At 35.4% G+C, this 20,013-nt stretch overlaps 1 protein-coding gene across 9 annotated transcripts in view; it reads right to left on the reverse strand.

Moving 5' to 3' along the window:
- The window catches only part of CCSER1 (coiled-coil serine rich protein 1), a 1,209,213-nt gene that overhangs the window by 1,050,380 nt on the left and 138,820 nt on the right, over positions 1-20,013 (reverse strand). For all 9 annotated transcript variants that reach the window (XM_023638679.2, XM_023638680.2, XM_070262255.1 and 6 more), the window contains 2 exons: positions 16,132-17,493; positions 10,609-10,793 (listed from right to left, as the gene is read on the reverse strand). In XM_023638679.2, the coding sequence (XP_023494447.2) occupies positions 10,609-10,793; positions 16,132-17,452 (1,506 nt within the window). In that variant the 5' untranslated portion in view covers positions 17,453-17,493. The remainder of the gene's footprint in view (positions 1-10,608; positions 10,794-16,131; positions 17,494-20,013) is intronic.

Consider the following 20,013-nt stretch of genomic DNA (forward strand, 5'->3'; position numbering starts at 1 on the left):
TGGGCAACTGCCAACTTTCCTGGAAGGTCAAATACATGTTGCTTGCACAATGCCCACAACTTTTGCCACTATCTGTCCTTTGCTCAACTTAAGCTGCTGTCAATTTGAAAAACAAACAAACAAACAAAAAGCATAATAGTGGGTGACAGCAGGGAGGGCAGACTTAATTATTGCAATGTAGAGAAGTCCTATCTTAAGTGATATAATTGCTGCTTCTCCAATGTGACTTTAGAAACAGAGGGGGGTGGGGGTATTGAGAATTACTGGAGTATCTTAAGAGGAGGCTGAAATAAATGTGTATAAAAACAGAAATGGCATAGTAATATAGACGGGGGGGGGGGGGGAACAAAGGGAGAGAAGCCATTAACTATTAGGGCAAAAGTCAATTCACTGCATATTTTTCCAAATCCACTCCAAAGTTTCAGTCATCTGAGTTTCAGCTTCTCTCTTTATGCAAATGGGTCTTTCACAAGCCCTCACTCTATTTCCAGAAATCCAATATATTGTGTTTTTCAAAGCCTATTGATTTTGTCAGACTTCTGATGCATTAGAGATTCCCAGCCTTTTCATTTAGAGTTCACATACGACTTCAACTACATTTAAGTTTTCAGATAGAACAGATTTAAAAAAAGGAAAAAAAACAGGCAAAAGGGTCAAGGACAAAATGCCAAGCAAAGAGCTGTGTTTAAAGTGTGGGGTATGAAGAAGACACCTGGAGAGGAGTCTGGAAGGAGAAAAGAAGGAGAAGACCCAGAGGAGAGTTAGCCCTCACAAAGGAGCAGTGTAAGTATGCAGAGTCCTCAACAATGTTACATCAAAAAAAATATGAAAATTGGCAGTAACTGATGACTTTAGAGTAGTTCGCAACTAGGGTGGTTTATGCCTACCAAGGCATAGTGTGCAATGTCTGGAAGTAGTGGAAGTAGTTTCTTTTTTTTTTTCGGTCAGGAAGATTCACCTGAGCTAACATCTGTGCCAATCCTCCTCTATTTTGTATGTGGGACACCACCACAGCATGGCTGATGAGTGGTGTAGGTTTCCACCTGGGATCCAAACCCACAAACCCCGGGCCACCATAGCAGAGTGTGCCGAACCTAACAACTATGCCACGGGGTCGGCCCCACGGAGACATTTTTACTTGTTACAACTTGAGGGTTCCACTGGCATTTAATGGATAGGGGTCATAGATGCTATTAAACATCCTATAATGCACAAGACAGCCCTCACCCCAAGAAAGACTTATCCATAACAAAATGTCAATAGTGTCGACGTTGAGAAACTGTTTATTATAGGAGCTAAAATACATGAAATTGAGGAGTTTGTGGGCAGGGAGGGGATGAATTTGGCAAGACAAGACTATTCTTTCAGAACTGTTTGCCCTGTAGAGAAAAAGAGGGACAAGGTGGAGAACTCAGGAGCATGCAAGATAGAGAAAGGTTGGTTTTTTTTGTTTATTTTCCTCAAGGATGGAAAACATGGCAGTGTTGTAAACTGACAGCAATGAAGAGATGGAGAAGAAACCGGAGAAAAAAATGGAAGAAATGCACTGATGAAACACTGTTCTGAAGGAGGCAAGGGGTTGAAATCAAGAAGACTAGTAGAAAAGATTGCTTTGAAAGAATGCATGGACACATACTATGCCTAAGATCAAAGGAAATAGAGAACCGATGGGTAAATATCAAATGTTTTAGGAGTGGGTGGAAAGAACAAGATAGAGAGTGTTTAAAGTTTATACTTGGTGCCTGGGTTAAGCAGCTGGTTGGCGATGCATTTTCCTTGTTTTAAGGGGAAATAGAGTGTGCTTCCTAGAAAGTAAGAAGGCAGATGACCTGTTATAACTCCTCGTAAACACTACTAACAGACCTCCTAGCAAACAAACTGCAAAGTACATGGTTTTTGCTAGGAGGTGAGTTTATCTATGGACTACTTTTAGCAGAATGTGCCTAATTATCTAGAATTTCTGTAAAACATAAAGCTAGAATTTAGAGATTTATGGGATACGGCTCCCTGGAAAATGTCCATGTATAGTCTATAAATATCTGAGTATAAAATGGAGATGTTTCATGTGGTTAAAAGGTAATAACTCCCAGTTATAAGATCAATGAGTTCTGGGATGTAATGTACAGTATGGTGACAAGAATTAAAACGAAAAAAAATGCAGATGCTTTCTCTTGAGATGGCTCCTTCTGTGTAAATGAGGTGACTATATACGTCCAACAATCCAAACTTCATCCAGTGATCTGGGCCAGGGCCCCTCAGAGGCAGAGAAAGGACCCAGGGAGCTGGGAAGCTATTCCAGCTCTCTCCCCACTTCACCTGTGCCTCTTGACACCGGATAAAAGCTCTTATTCATGTGAGTCTCTCTTGACAAAAAATTTCTTTGTGTTTCTCACTGGCAGATACACTAATCATTGGGTAGTGTTGAAGACAACTAGCTCAATACTAAATCATAATTTTGTAAGGTAATTACAAATGTATACAGTAAAGAGTGTAAGGGCAAGAACTGAAAAGATCGGTACTTAGGTTGTTTCAGGTTAGTATAACAAGCTAAGAACAATGCCAGATATAAACAATGGAGGCATTTCAGAGCAAACATTTAGCACTAGACTAAAATGATCATTGAATTAAATTATAAAAGTGATAGAATGACAGCTACTCCAGGGCTGGACCAGTGTTGTAGTGGTTAAGTTCGATGCACTCTGCTTCAGCAGCCCAGCTTTACAGGTTTGGATCCCGGGCCTAAACCTACACCACTCATCGGCCATGCTGCGGCAGCGACCCACACACAAAATAGAGGAAAGACTGGCACAGACGTTAGCTCAGGGCAAATCTTGCTCAGCCAAAAAGAAAAGAGTGACAGCTACTCTAATGTAGGAATGACTAACTTAAACAAAAACATCATCACATAGGAAAACTCAAATGTACATGTGTGATTCTTTTCTAAATCTTATCTTGACATTGCAAATATGATAGCGTGTGAGATAACTGTACATATTTGTCTCAATTTTTAAATTATTTGAAAAACAATATTAATGTATTAAAATATTTATATCTTTTCTATAAACTGACTGTAATGCTTAATATTGATGTAATTCTACTGCAATAATATCTTTCTTGACCTTGGAAGTCAAAATCTGTTTTGCTTATTTAATTTACTAAAATTAATTGAAACTGTTGTATTTAAATTTCAAAATAATAGGATAACTCAAAGAAGAATAAATTTTTCTTCATTGTATAACTAGAATAATGTCAAAACTTCAAAGTCCAATGACTATTTCCTCAGAAAAGGTAGTTCTTTTACTCAAGGTCAATTCTGTTACAGATTGTACAGCTGCTCAGATGGTCAGAGATTTGTCATGGATCCTGAACCAATAAATTTTCTCTCTCATGCTATGAAAGCTGTGCCAGCCCTCAGGGCTACCTAAAAAAGGCATAAAATAGCTTTCATTTCACAGAAAATTGAGGTAACCTGATCCAATTAAAAATAAAATTGTCATTTTTGCATCTAATCCAAAGAGTAAAAGGTAAACAACCTTAATTTCCCAATTTCTTAATTTTAGAGGGATATAAACTGTCTAAGGAGTATCTTAGATGTAGGTTAGAGAAAAAAATCTTTAATTTTCTTCTACTACTGTCTGTAATTATTTCCTTGACAAATAACAGTAAATAGAAATACGTACCACTTCTAATCAAGCTTTGAATATATATTAATATTGCTATTGTTACAATATGGTTACTTATTGCTATGATCTGAATGTTTGTGTCCCCTCCCCCCAAATTCATATGTTGAAATTCTCATCCCAGAAGATGATGGTATTAGAAGGTGGGGCCTTTGGAAAGTGCTTAGGTCATGAGGATAGATCATGAATGGGATTAGTGCCTAGATGAAAGCTCCAGCAAGACCCCTGGCCCCTTCCACCACGGGAGACACAGCAAGGAAGTGCTGGTTATGAAGCAAGAACAATGCAGGCACTCAGATCTTGGACTTCCCAGCTTCCAGAACTGTGAGAAATAAATTTCTGTCCTGCATAAGCTACCCAGTCTGTGCTATTTTCTTATAGAAGCCTAAATGGACTAATTGAATTTATGTTAGATTTTTAACAATGTAATCACAGAGGAAAAAATTAGGTCCTATGTACATTTTCATGTGAACTATATGAACAGAAACGGTGATAATTAGGATACTGCAATTTTACCTATTTGCTCAAACTGATCTTAAAGTCATTTAATATGAAGTGAGTTAATTCTGTGAATAAGCTACAGTCATGTGTGGCTTAACAACAGGTATGCCTTCTGAGAAATGCGGTTAGGAGATTTCTTCATTGCACGCACATCATACAGTGTACTTACACAGACCTAGATGGTATAGCCTACTACACACCTAGGCTATACGGCACTAATCTAGGCTATATGGCACTAATCTTATGGGACCACCTTGGTATATGCCATCAGTCATCGACCAAAAAGTTGTTATATGGCTCACGTCTATAGTTACAACATTGTGTAGCAAACATACAAATTGTGACAGCTTCTAAATGAAAGTGACTCATCCTAAACGCTAGAAAGAAAAAAACAAATGAAATATTTTATCCAATTCTGCTTTTCTAAAGGCATTTGTGAATTTGTAAGTTTATAACAAATGAAGTGGTTGGACTAGATAAAATATGTAGAGAGTTTTAAAATACCATCTTAGACATATTTGATAAAGAACTTATATTTTTTAATGAGTTCTCCAATAAATGTCGCAAATAATTGACTATTTCTTGTCTTCTTCGTATGGTCAGTTCATAACTATTGTACTGATATGATGGTGGAAACCATTCCATAAGGCTGATTATCCTAAAATGAATTGTTGCCACTGGAACAATGTAATAATTTGTATGGCATTCTTCATCAAGGACTTAGCATCAAAAACCACAGCTTTATCAAACAATGATCATAAAACATCTGTACATCTGTATAATAAATTAAAATGTCAAAAAATATGTATAAGTATACCACACACAATGATTTTACAGAAGACCTGAATTCATACCTATATGAGTATATATCAGAACCTCATCAGCAATTTTACCTTTAATTCACCCATGTTTATTGTGCACCAGACACTATACTAAGTGATATAAGAAACGTTAATATATACAAAATTTCTTCCATTTTAGACTGATGTTTAATAGGTAAAATGAGACATTCAAATAACTAAGTGGTGGGTGCTATATACGTGATGCAATGTAGAAGTATATTGATATGAAAAGCACCATTAGTAATTAGAAAAATCAGTAAGAGCCTTCTGGATTAAGGCTGTTGATCTAACACTAATATACTAGTTATCATCAAATATAATTTCACGTTTAACGAGTGATACTTGTGATTTTCCTTCTTAAAATTTATTAGGATTAGGGGAATGATTTGTGTGACCATTTCCTTACAAAGATTAACAGCTTCCTTTTCTCATTAAATGTCCTTGCAGCATGCAATGATATTTGCTTTAATTCCACTGACGAGTTCCACCAAAAGCTGAGATTATTCTTTTAACCCTCAAAAAGCCATTAACATTTTTATATATTCGAAAGTCTCATTTAAGATTTTAAAATTAAGAGGAGAAATTTCTTGAGACACATCCTCTAATCATCATCTTTCTTTTGTTCTTAATTTGGAACTCAAAGAAGCTTCATGCCACAAAAATGGAAGTGTGAAAGTGCATATACCAGACGAGGCCAGTAGAGCTCTCCTGCCTAGTGGAAGGTAGAGGTAAGTGTTGTGAAACTGACTCTTTGAATGTTCATTTTGTATTTTCTTCCTTACTGTCCCACTGACTCTCAGAATCCTTGCTCAGTACTAGCAGCTGGGCCTCAGCAGTAGAAATTAGCCAAAGACACGAGGAAGTTACATACATATTTAAGAGTGTCAATTGAGCATATGAGATAAAGTACATATAAATTAGGGATACAGGAGTTCATGGGCCCTTTTTGAGTCCTTTTGTATTTTGATATCAATGGTCACAATCCAAATCAAGCATACCCCACCCATTCTGAATGTTAAGATGGTCAAATAGTTAAATCTGTTGGACTGACCAGATCATGTTAATATCTCCCATTTTGGAACTCTAAAATCCTCAAGTGCTGTCTCTCTTATCTTTGCATCTTCAGAGAAGGTTCTCAGTAAATGTTTACTGAAAGAAACTGTGAATGAATGAATGAATGAGTAAAAGCTAATAAAAGAGAAAACAGCAGGCCTCAGAAGAAAAGTAAATGCATAGTAAAGTGCTTGGCTGTTGAGCATAGGGCTTAATTAGTCTTAGATTATTCACCTATTGTCAATAATATTTAAATCCTGAATTTTGACATATCAAAGAATTAAAATATGACACGAGATGCTAATGATCTGGAAGTAACTACGTTTTTCTCAAATATAAATTGGTCTGTTCTACTAACAAAGAAGTCCTACACCTTATTTTTTACCACATCGTAGTTTCTACTACGCCATTCACAGTTTCTACACACAGGCAGCAGGATGCCAAACCGCCAATGAGAGGAATTATGTGGTGTCAGAGTAAAACCAGCCACAAATGAACGTTGTCAGAATCACTTAGCACAAATAGTTGAGGGCAACTCTGCGGATGCATTTGCTGAGTAATCAAAAGATAACACAACTTCCCAGACCAGCTTTTTAATGTAATAAAAACAAACCCTTCCAAATATAGTAGGATCCCCAGACACTGTGCCAAGTAAAGTTAATTTAGATACACATCTCAGGAACTCAAGTCAGGAAGAGGGCACATCCCAAAGCACAAAACTTATTGTTATGAATGAATCCTTCAATTTCAAAGACATCTTTATGTTTTATAACCACAATGACCAGTGCAGTGTGAAGCATAAAGTTGGGGCCCATTAAATGGTTGTGGACAGAAGGGAGGGAGGAGGTAAGCAGGGAATGTGTGTTGGTTAAAAGAATCAGATACAATAAATTATTTTGGAATATGATAGTCATTAGTGCCCACCGAACACATCTGAGTCTACATCTTCCAGACACAAGGAGGAGACTAGTTCCTGGCCCCTTTTGTGGCTAGTTTGAGCCACGTGATTAAATCTGCTCAATGAGTTGTGAGAGGAAGTGAAGTGAGTCTCTCATGGGTCAGAGCACTGATTACTGGACAAGGACCTCCAGAGACCTCTTTCTGCCATGGTGAAAGGCAGTGTTTGCAATGGACAGAGAAGGAGGAGACAGTGAATGGAACTCCACTACCTTCCGCACTGAACATGTTCCCTAAGTGAGAACTAAACCCTTATGATAAAGTCGCTAAGATTTAGAGGCTATTTGCTATTACATAGCCTTGCTTATCCTTACTCGTTCACTCAGGCATTTTCCTTCCTGTCATGATGCCAGGTCTTCTGTATTGTTCGTTCATTACATATGAACATATCCTCACACTGGTATTTTTTTTTTAGAGTAGTGTGATCTTCTAAATATTTGCAGTTAGACTTCACTGTGGGAAGCTGTCGTAGAAACCATGACAAATCCTTACATTTATTCATTTACATACCATAATCTGGAGGGAAAGTTCCTAGAAAGAACAAGCCTATTTCTAGAAACGCTTTTAAAAATGTTTGGATGATCCTAAGAAAAGTATCAAGAAAGTTACTCAGAGAAAAATTAAGGCCAGTCTTTATTTAAAGTAGTTTGAAAATATACAATAAATGTGCATGCTTATCAAATTGTTACAGATATGCTTGGTTTCTCGTAATAATTTAAGTGCAATTTCTTCTGAACCATGATGTTCAAATAGTAAACACATTCTGCCCTTTCCTTTTCAGACTGAAATATCCCCAAAGTACACAAAACACTGGAATTGTGGTCTATTTAACCTATTAGGGCATATCTTTGGTCATTCCGGAACCCTCAGCACCTTAACAGAGCGATAACCTACTGGTAGAAATGAATCTCCATGAACTTCCTCCTAAGTACGATTACCCTCTTTTGTGACAAAGTTCCTTTTTGGATGAGATATCTCTCAGCAAAGACAATGATACCATTCATCAGCATATCAAGAAATATTACATCTTAAGTACAGAATAAGTGCTACATTTTGTTTCTTTTTCACATCCCTTACAGAGGGTTGTAGTCTAGACTTAGAACAAGTATAGGTTGCCTTAAATGTGTTAACTTCGTTATACAAATATAATGCATGAAAAATTAATTTTAAATCTATTACATTTACATCAAAGCATGTAGGTTTAAATTTAGACAGCTAGGATCCAAACCTAAATCTTATCTCCACCACTTATTATCTGTGTTTTTGGGCAAGTTGCTTATCTTCTCAGTGCCCTATTTTCCCCTTTTCCAAAATGTGATCAATGACAATATCACTTGGTCCATAGTATTACGAGGACTGGATGTGGTAACATATGGGAAGCATTAAGAGTAGTCCCTTGGTTCAAACCAGTATTAAAAATACATCTTAGTATTATTATTACTATAAAAGAAAAGAATAACTGAACCATAGATGTATTCTTAAGCACATATATTCGCTTGAATTATTTAGAAGAGGAACATAGAAAATGCGTGTCACTTTTCACACAGAAAGCTATAATTTCCTAAATATATAAGCATCATTTTCTAAATATATGTCACTATTTCACAGATATCTAAAACTACCAAAAGAATCCTAGCATCTCTTCCTTATATTGCTATGAGTTAAAGAACATATTTTATGTATTTTAAATTAACGACTAAACTGTAAATTAATTGAAGTATGAGATATTAATTACAAAATCCAAAGGAAAACAGTAAAGTCATAAAGTAATTTTTGATAGCTTTTGTGTGGAAATTCAAGCACGTCAGTATTTATTTCAACAAGTTGTACCTGTAAATCTAGTGAACATGCACGATATTTCAATCAAGCTTGAGTTACAACCTTGATAGCCTCTCGCCCTGCACAAGAACGATGTAATGCTGCCCTCTAGTGGAAGACCGACATCACTGCAGGGACGCTTCAAAATTTATAAAAAGCCTCAAATAAAAGAACAGTCACATTTCGCATTTTGACATTTTAAATTTTAAATCTTGAAAGTGGATCTGAGACAAAGAGTAATTTTGTGATGTTACAAGGAGAATTATTTAAACGTAGCATGAAAAAACAAGATATAAAGGATATGTACAGGTCCAACTTTGGGCAAGTGTAATAAATAGTGCACAATTATTAATATAAATACCTCTCTATGAAGGAATAATGGAAATTTTGTGAAAAGAAATGTTTCACAATAATTCACTAGTCATAAATTTTAATGTTGCATCAATTGGAAATCTTTTTTAATATCTTCTTGTACTTAGACAAAAAATACCAATTGCCACAATAATAAAGGAACATTTTCAAAGCACAAAAGAACAAAAAGAAAGATGAAATATGATATCTTTCTAAATACACAAATATAAATACACATACACATAATCACTTTTAGTATAAAATGAAAAGGAAAGCCATCGCCATTTGTTGTTTTGTAGTTAGTGATTTGCCCAAGATTAAAATCTGGTCAAGCTTGACCTAATGGCCAGAACTTCTAACTTCAAATACAATGGTTTTGCTCTCACTCAATAGTGCTCAGTAACTTAAGGCTTCTTCACAGTACTACTGTCAGAACTAAAATAAGCTAACATTTTCACTTGTAACATAATTATCTAAAATACATAGAAATATCATAAGTGACAGTTTTGAACATTTTTCACATATATCCATGAATAGATAGATAGGTAGGTAGGTAGATCATTTTAAAGAAATACTGTTAAATACTAGAAATTAAAGACACCGCTGGAAAAAAGACACATTTGCAGAAAGTAAGTAAAATGAATTCCAAAAGGCAAGCCCACCCCAATATTTGTGAGACCTGAGGCCTCTGGGACCCCTTGGGTGGCAGTCCCTTCATCATCTCTTCCCATCCCTCACACTATAAGGGAGCATCACACACATGCCTCTAAGACACTCCAGCCCACAAGTGCAAGTTCAGACCCTAACCCCTATACACCCCACCTCTACCCTCATCCTAAAAGCAGGCTCCCATGGTTTAGACCAGGAATCTGGAATCTAAGTTACCTGGAATGCGTTAAAGCTTTGGATGGGCATTTTGCCTTGACCCCAAAGGCTTCTCACCCTGTGTGGAGGGGCATCCGTGGAAGGACAAGCAGAGTAGGGTCCACTAAAGGGTGTCCGGTGGTACCGGCATAAGCATGGTTTAGAACAGGACATATTTTTGAGTGGCTAGACGGTGGAGAGATGGTGTGCAATGATGATGTCAGAGGGTATCCTCAAGCATTTTTCTTAGCTTGTGTATTGTTCTAGGGTCTTGTTCTAGAATGGAGAATATCAAACTTTCCATGGAAGAAAGAAAGACAAGAATTAAGGGTAGTTATCATGGGATGCTCCTATCTGTTGTGACCCATTAGAGTCAAGTGAAAACTTAGCCTCTCTGATTTGTGATGTTGACTATGGAGATCAATTTTCCCTTCAAATATGAGGTGTCTATTCTTCAGTCTGTTTTCATTTTGCAAGAGGCATGAACATGCCAGATACATAAGGAATGATGTTATCATATGTAGGCATACGTATATCCTTACCATGCTGTTCATTTTTGAAGATGACGAACTTGCCCTTTGCTTTCTTAGACTACTACCTTCTTCACCATTTCCATCTTTTGGTTTCAAAGCCATTCTGCTACTCCCTGCAGTTCCTTCTGACGAGGATCGCAGTCGCCTCTCTACAAATCTTCCTTCACGATACGGACTCAGGCTACTGGCGAGAACTATTAAAAAAATAAATAAAAATTAATATAAAAGCTTAAATGTAGTTTTTATAAATGTTCCATTTAAAGCAAAGAGGAAACTCTTAGTGTCATTCAAAAATTCTCTATCACTGAAAACTTTTTGAATTAATAGTGGAAGTTTAGTTTGCTTAATCATGTAATCACTTTGAAGTCCAAAACCTTGGAGTCATCTTTGGCTTCTTCATCCCTCCTATAAATCTGATAAGCACATCCTATCCTTAGTTCCTTCAAATCACATACAGAATCTGATCACTTCTCACTACCTCCCCCACTAATATTTTGGCACAAACTCCATCAATGCTTGCCTCGTTTACTGCAATACTTTCTTGATAGTCTCCTGCTTCTGCCTACTCCCACCTGCTTCTCCCCCACCAACACACAATCTATTTTCCACATGGTAACCAGAATGATATGCTTAAAACATAAGTGAGATCGATCACAGTCACTCCTCTAGTCATAAAGCTGATGCTTTTCCAATGGCCCACCAGGTCCCTCATGATAGGACCCTACTCTCCACACCCACATTGGGGGCCTCCCTATCACTCACCTGTTCACCTCTCTAACCTCATCTTCTACTTCCCCCCTCCTTCACCCTGTTTATGGCATACTGGACCTCTTGCTGTTCCTGGCACAGTGCAGGCATGCTCCAGACCCAGGATCTTTACCCTATAGCCTTTGCACTAACATACTTCTCTCAAATATCTGTATGGCTTGCTCTCTAACCACCTGCAAATCTTTGCTAATACGTTACCTTGAGTAATATCTTGTTCACTATACTCAAAAATGCAAACTAAAAACAAGAAACTATCAAGAAGAGAAATTAAGAAAACAACCCCATTTACAATTGCATCAAAAAGAATAAAATACTTAGGAATAAATTTAACCAAGGAGGTGAAAGATCTCTACACTGAAAGCTCTAAAAGATATTGATCAAAAAAATTGAAGAAAACACAAATAAATGGAAAGATATTCTATGTTAACGAATTGGAGGAATTAATACCATTAAAATGTCTATATCGCCCAAAGTGATCTACAGATTCAATCCAATCCCGTCAAAATTACAACGACATCTTTCACAGAAATAGAAAAAGAAATCCTAAAATTTGTATGGAACCACAAAAGAACCCAAATAGCCAAAGCAGTCTTGAGAAAGAAGAACAAAGCTGGAAGCATCACACTTCCTGATTTCAAACTATATTACAAAGGTATAGTAATGAAAACAGTATGGTTTTGGCATGAAAACAGAAAAATAGATCAATGGAACAGATCAGAAAGACCAGAAATAAAACAATGCATATATGGCCACTTAATTTTTGACAACCCAAGAATGTACAATGGGGAAAGGATAGTTTCATCAATAAAAGTGTTGGGAAAACTGGATAAGCCACAAGCAAAAGAATGAAACTGGATCCCATACATAAAAATCAACTCGAAATGGATTAAAGACATGAATGTTTAAGACCTGAAACTATAGAACTTCTAGAAGAAAACATAGGGGGTAATCTCGTTGACATTGGTCTTGGCAATGATTTTTTGAATTTGATACCAAAAGCAGAGGAAACAAAAGCAAAAATAAACAAGTGGGACTACTTCAAATTAAAAAGCTTCTATACAGCAAAGTAAACAATCACAAAATTAAAACACAACCTATGGAATGGGAGAAAGTATTTTCAAATCACATATCTCACAAGGAGTTAGTATCTAAAATATACAAGGAATTCATACAACTCAATAGCAAAATAAAACAAAAATAACCGAATTTAAAAATGGGCAAGGGACCTAAATATTTTTCCAAATAAGACATACAAATGTCCAACAGGTACATGAAAAGATTCTCAACATCACTAATCATCAGGAAAATGCAAACCAAAACCACAATGAGATACCACTTTACACCTCTTAAAACAGCTATCAGTAGAAAATCAAAAGATAACAAGTGTTGGAGAGGATGTGGCGAGAAGGAAACCCTTGTGCACTGTTGTGGTCACTATGGAAAACAGTATGAAGGTTCCTCAATAAATTAAAAATAGAACCATATGATCTAGCCATCTCATTTCTAGGAATATATCAAAAAGAAATGAAATCATTATCTCAAAGAGATATCTGCACTGCCATGTTCACAGCAGCATTATGCACAGCAGGTATGGAAATAACCTAAGTGTGCATTGATGCATGAATGGATAAAGAAAATGTGGTATATATACACAGTGGAATATTATTCAGCCTTAAAAAAGGAGAAAATTCTGTCATTTGTGACAACACATACAGATGAACCTGGAGGGTATCATGCTAAGTGAAATAAGCGAGAGAGAGAAAGACAAATATGCATGGTATCACTTATACATGGAAACTAAAACACAAAAAAGTCAAACTCATAAAATCAAAGAATAGAAGAGTGGTTGACAGGGGCTGGGGCTTGGGGGAAATAGGGAGAGGTTGATAAAAGGGTAGGCACTTTCAGTTATAAGATAAATAAAGTCTGAGGATCTAATGTATTACAAGGTGACACAGCTGATAACACTACGTTGTATACTCGAAATTTGCGAAGAGAGCAGAAATTAAATGTTCTCAAAAAAAAAAGGGTAAATGTGAGGTGGTGAATGTGTTAATTAGCTCGATTTGGGGGAAACCTTTCACAATGTGTGCATATAGCAAATCACCACGTGTACACCTTAAATATCTCACAATTTTATTTGTCAATTATACCTCAATAAAGTTGAAAAAAATGTAAACTACAATCACACCCCCTACTTCCTAATCCTTTATTCTTCTTTAAACTTATCCTCAGTAGTTATCACCATCTGACATTGATTTACTTATATGTTGATTGGGTATCCAGAGTAGAAAGTAATCTTCACGAAGGTAGAAATTTATGGCTGTTTTGTTCATTGCTATACCCTTAGTGCCTGAAACAGCGCCAAAACAAATATTTGTTGAATGAATGAATGAACTGTTCTATTTAGGCTGATCTATCGGTTTAAAGACTTTTGGCTATTACGTATTAGGCCAACATATAGCAGTTCTTTTTAAGTAAGTTTTTAAGCCAATGAATAGAAATTAAATTGCCAGAGAGCTCAACATTCCATTATTAATTTTGATAGAAATGCACACTTAATAGATTCAGATGTGTATTAAATACTAGCTTAAACATGTTTCATAATAAATATAGAATAAATTTAATATTATGCAATTTAGCAACTCTTTCTTGCACAAAATAAATTTCCTAACTGGCTTTAAAACTTTAAACTTACAAATTATAAAATCCTTATGAATATCAGATAAACATCACAAAATGAAGGATAGTATACTATCATCTTTACCTTGTTGACACGACCAGTTTATTTGCCTATTTCTATTTTATGAGTTGTAGATTACATGAACAAGCAGCTCATGTCCAAGAATAGGCATCACATTGTCAAATTCAGTGAAATTAGTTTAATGTGTTAAATGGCTTGCAATTATGATCTCAGTCAACAGATTAACAGTCAGCAAGATAACTGTTGGTCATTCCCTGGTTTCCATAGAGATAAATATATACAGTATTCAATTTGACATTGAGGCAAGTCATCATTTCTAAATAAGAATTAGATATAATTAGTATAATTATATTTCTTTCCATTTTTTATATTATTTCTTTTAAAAACTGCCTGCATTCCAATCTGAGGTCCACCATTTGCTAACAATGTGATTTCTTAAAGTTATTAACTTAATCCTAAACCATAGTTATCAATAACTGCCACATAAAATTTTGGTCAGGATTAAATAAAACAAAGGATTCAAACTAGCACATTTTTTGGCACATATTAAGCATACCAAAAGGATGACCATCATCATTCTTATCATTATACTAGAGTCAAAGAATTAAGCAGGTATAGCTAAATCCAAAAGTACAAACAAGGCTCACAAGATCAAAATGAAAAAAGTATGCAGATGGGCAAAAGTGATATTGTATCAAATGTGAAAAATATTAAGATAATTAGAAAATTAATTCATGCATTTAAAACTTTAAAATTTCTATATTCATGGAGGGACTAGTTACATAAATCATATAATCTTATGATTCTTGACATTATAACATATAATTTGACTTATTATCAATTTTATTTAATATTTTAGTATTATTCTTAACGTTTTGGAAACAGCCAGGGTCTTGGTGTATAGCACAACCTAGTCATTACGAGTCTGAGCTTTGGATTGAGATAGTTACTCAATGTAATTGAGTAATGTAATGCTCTGTTACTTACCAGCCATATAATTAGGTCTCAGTTTTCTCCCTTGTAAAATGGGGAAATTACTAGTGTCTACCTCATAGAGTTTGTATCCCAAACAATTCCTTACTAACTTTGTGACTTCTGACACATTACTTAACCTATCTGTGCTCCAACTGTCTTGCCTGTAAAGTGGGATAAAATAATAGCAATGATTTCAGTCATTTCAGGATTCCATAAATCAATGCACCCAAAGGGCACAGAACAGTAAATGGGACATAATCATTCAGGGTTGGAAGAACAATTAGTAACAGTAGCAATAGCAACAGCAGCAGCAGGGGTAGTAATCATAGTAGAGAAAAAAGAATTAAAAATAATGTCAAATACAGCCCGAGGTGGTATTTATTCAACAATTCTCCTGAGCTGAATTTTATATTAAATAACAAAGTTTTCTGTTAAATAACAGATCGGAGTAATTCAACCTCTCCTCTCCCTTTCTTTAAACCAAAGAGAAGGTACCCAAGGTCACACAGGTAGTTAGTGACAGAGGCAAGGTTAGAACCAGGGTCTCCAGGCTTCAAAGACAGTATTTTTAAAGCTTGCAATTGTATCATATCCAGAGACAGAGATTATTGGTACCAAAACACGCATCCTATTCAATAATGCAAGCTTTGTTAAAATAGGAAATACAATTTAAATTATACAAATTTCTTTTATAATGACTTTAGCTAGAATATATCCATTTCATTAACTAAGAAATATCAATACTCTATCATAAATTCTAAAAAAGATAGTCCTTATTTTAGATAAAGCCACACTGCTAATAAAATTAGTTTCCTTCTATTTTCTTCTGAGGGTCAGAATCTGGATAACACAACTAAGAAAAATGAGGACTATTGCTGAATTACATTTTCAGCATAATACAATTGAAGTAAGTTTAAAATTAAATAGAGAAATGATTTAAAACAAATTATAAATAGCTAAGAATAATAGAAAGTGAAAAATAAAGAAAATGTAGTTTCCATTCATGAAATGGAGTAAGAAAATTGAATAAATTATAATGAAAATCATAATTCATATCATTTATTATACAAAGAAAATCATCATACCTTTGGCAGGATTTGCATCATAGCCATATGATGTTTTGCTAAAAATATGATGATCACCAGAAGAGGGTATTATCCTTGAATCTGAAATAGGATGGATCGCTTTAACACGTTCAGCTAATGCTTTGTGTTGCTCATAAAATCCAAGTTTCTTTGGGGAGCTTGTCGCCAGCATTGTTTCACCATTTTGTAACACCATATGTTCTCTTTGCATATTTGCTGACAGATGAGTCTCGGATTCACTCCCATTCATAACAGGTAGTTCAGTGATTTGCAATAACACTTCCTTCTGATTAGCAGCAGAGGTTTCTGGTAAGGAATTAGATTCAGTGCTACATCGACCTTCTAACCTGTATTTCCCAGGAGACAAAATTGCACACGGAAGAGTTCCCATAAAATCTATTGTTGTTTTTGTAACAGCAGCAGGATTGGGAGAAATCTGAGAGGTAGAATCATTGTGGCCAAAGTTGTCACAGTGGGATGCCATGCTTCCACTTTTAGGAAATGCATCTACTTCAGACACAGAATCTTCAGTCAAGGCTAAGAACTCTGAAGGTGTCTGAGCTGTGGTAAGATCAGCAGAAAGCAACGGAGATTGTAAAGAGCTTCCTGCCCGTTCTGTTACATCCACAGAACAAGATGGAGAAGCTCTTACTAACACAGGTTCCCTCTCTTGGTACTGTGTAATTTCCAATGAGAATCCAGATTGCTCTACCAATGAAATGGATTGGCTCTGTGGAACGGGCTTAGAAAATTTATAGTGAGATGAAAAAGATTTAGTAAGCAGCTTCTTTGTTGACTGCTTAACGGAACGGCGAGTTTGTTCTTCTGTGAACCCAGAATCATCCCCCTCACTTTTGCCAGAACTTAGGCAATTTATAAAGACATTCTTATTAGTTGAGTGCTCTTTTTCCCTTTCAAAATCCTCTGTCAAAGATCTTGTTATCTTCTTATTTCGTGAACTACTAAAACCAACAGAATGTCTTCCCCTGGTTTTAATATGTTCTTCCAAACTCAGTTTTTGCATACTGCTATGACCAGACTGAGCACCATTTGAAATACTAACATTCTGGTTTGTAGGTTCTTGCTTAGGTTCACTTCCCTTCTTATGATGGAAGCTAATGGAAGGAGTACGGAAGATGCTCCTGCGTTTACCTGTACTACCTGAGCTTGAGTTAGTGCTGGAAGGAGAGGAACTGTGGACACCAACTGTATTACTGGAGGAGGGTGAAGAAGGAAGAGAATCATGTCTTCTGCTGATACTTCTTCTGAATATTGGCAACCGGGAGACCAGGGTAGATCGTCTTGATCCAGAGTCCCCCATTGGGACTCCAAGGCTTGCACTGTGATAGCCAACTTAGCAACCTAAGAAAAGTTGAAACAAATATAACAAGTCAATAGAATTCAATTAGAAACAAGACATTTGAAAAAATATTGGTTTTCAAGACATGGAATAGAATTTAGTCTATATTAAAACAATAAATAAAATTCTGATACTCAAGGATTTCTCTAAATTTATAAGTAGCAAAATTATCCAATAATTTGCATAGAAATTTTATAACGATGCAAAAATTTCAAGATTACCAAGAATATTTAAAGTCTATTCAAAAGACTGTTGGATTGGGAGACACAAGATCACTATTTAGGACCCAGCCTTACTACTCACAATGGTTCTATAATTTGGTAAATTGTTTAATCTTAACTTTTATGTTTGTTTATTTAGCGATCGTAGACATGTGACAGCATGATCATTGTCCTCTGAGTAAAACGCCCCACCACTGCCTCTGTTGGCCAGCCCAGATGTACCATGGAACTCAAGTTAATGACCTGCGTTTCACAGAGTCACAGACTAGACTAAGATATGACCTGACACTAAAATTTCCATTCAAAGAAAAACCAATTGGGACAGATTCTTCCTCTTGGAATTTAATTCAGGAAGTTTAGAGATAATCAGGCCACTGGCAGAGGAAACCAAACCACACCACAAAGGATTTAGAGTAGAGTTATAAACAAGATGAAGTTATAAGGAAACCACAGCTATGAGTTGAAGAAAAGATGAATGAAAGCTAATTCAACTGGTAATGTGGAGACAAGTGAGAATACATAGTGAGAGAAGCAGAAGTATAGAAAATTTATGAACCATGTTAATGTCAGGATACTGATGATGAAGGAAAACAAAGAAGGAAGAGGAGAAAAGGCTATGATGTACCATGCACTTTTACACAGATTATCTCTTTTAACGCTTATAACTGTAGAAGTAAATAATATTACTATGGACATTTTACAGTAGAAAGGTAACTTGTCCATGTCACTCAGCTAACAAGTGGTAAAGCAGGAATAAGAAGAAACTAAGCCTTATCTAACCACAACGTCATCTCAGAATCATCATGGCATATTCTGCTTTCACTAAAGAGCCAAGTGCTTGTACCACTGAAGGCCTAGGTATGCTTCCACATCAGGGATTCCTGGTTAATCCTGCTATTTTGGTAAGTGCTCTTTTTCACTGGTTTTCATAATGTGCCATGATTGGTTCCAATTTTGTTTCATTTTGATTTGCTTCTAAATTTCACTTAATTCCTTAACCATACTATTCACACTTTCTGTCAACTTGAATGAGACTATTTCATATTTTTGGTTTTTTGCAACCAAAACTATCTAACTAAACAATAACAAATAACTACATAAAATGACAAGGCCTCCATTTTATCATCTTTAGAGATATATTATGAGATTGATCAAACAAAACACCTTCATGTCCTTGAAGAAGTATGTGACAAAGATGTAAAATATTTTCTTTTTCAAATATGCATTCCTAAATATTTGATATTTTGTTCCAAATGATATAAAATCTAACAGATTTACATTGTATGATCTTTACTGGCCAATTTTCAGTTGTACTCACAGAATTGGAATTCGAATCAAACTATGTGTGAACCATTTCCAAAATATTTAAGTATTCTTATAAGGCTTTGGCAGAAGAAAGCTTAAAATATAAACAAAGACATTTTAGCTCTTGAAATCTTTCACAAATTAGAACTATCTCATTTTCCTCCCAGCTTAGATTTCCTAAAGTGGATACAAAAGATAATACATTTTTTTCATGATTTCACTCTTAATAATGCTTTAATTAACATCATTCTCTGTTGTGGTATTTCATTTACATGCAAGATTTCTTTCCATTCAATGCCTGGTGAAGAATTTTACTCTAATTAGAGCATTATCAACCATAATGATTTGCAGCTGGTGGTGAACCTATGGCCTTCAATGCATTAATGTCAAGATATTTACCATTATTACTGAAATATCTTCAGAATTTATGTATATTGAAATATTTCTTGACTTTTTTTTTATTATTTCTTGCATTTGTACCAGCATTTAAAAATGAAAGCGTGACTCAGTTCCATATCTCTTTAGCAAGTATTCTAAGGATTTAACTAACGAAAAAGTTTCAGAAAAAAATGTCACAACAATTTCTCCTCTTCCTAAATACTTAATGAAAACAACCAGACTTCCATTGGGTAAAATAATATATTCAGGCTACTAATATATTTGTACTAATTTATTTAAGTAAAAACATCATAGATACTAAGAGATATTTACACACTGAATGGGATGACATGGAGCAGATATACAATCTATTAGAGATAAACATGTTTTAGATTTCACTTTGTCTACTGATAGTCTTTTAAGTGAAGTTCTTTATTTCCTACTGAGAGCTTTCCACCTAAACAAGAGAAAAATAAAGTATCTATAGGTTGGAATTATCCATATTCTTTAGAAAGACTCTTCAAGGTCTGGATGTTTTCTACATCTCCAGATTCAATACTCCCCTCCTCACATTTCACTTGCTAATTGCACGGATTACTACTTGCCATATTGTGTTCA

The sequence above is a fragment of the Equus caballus genome, chromosome 3 (assembly GCF_041296265.1).
Source record: "Equus caballus isolate H_3958 breed thoroughbred chromosome 3, TB-T2T, whole genome shotgun sequence".
In the NCBI taxonomy this organism is placed as follows: Eukaryota; Metazoa; Chordata; class Mammalia; order Perissodactyla; family Equidae; genus Equus; species Equus caballus.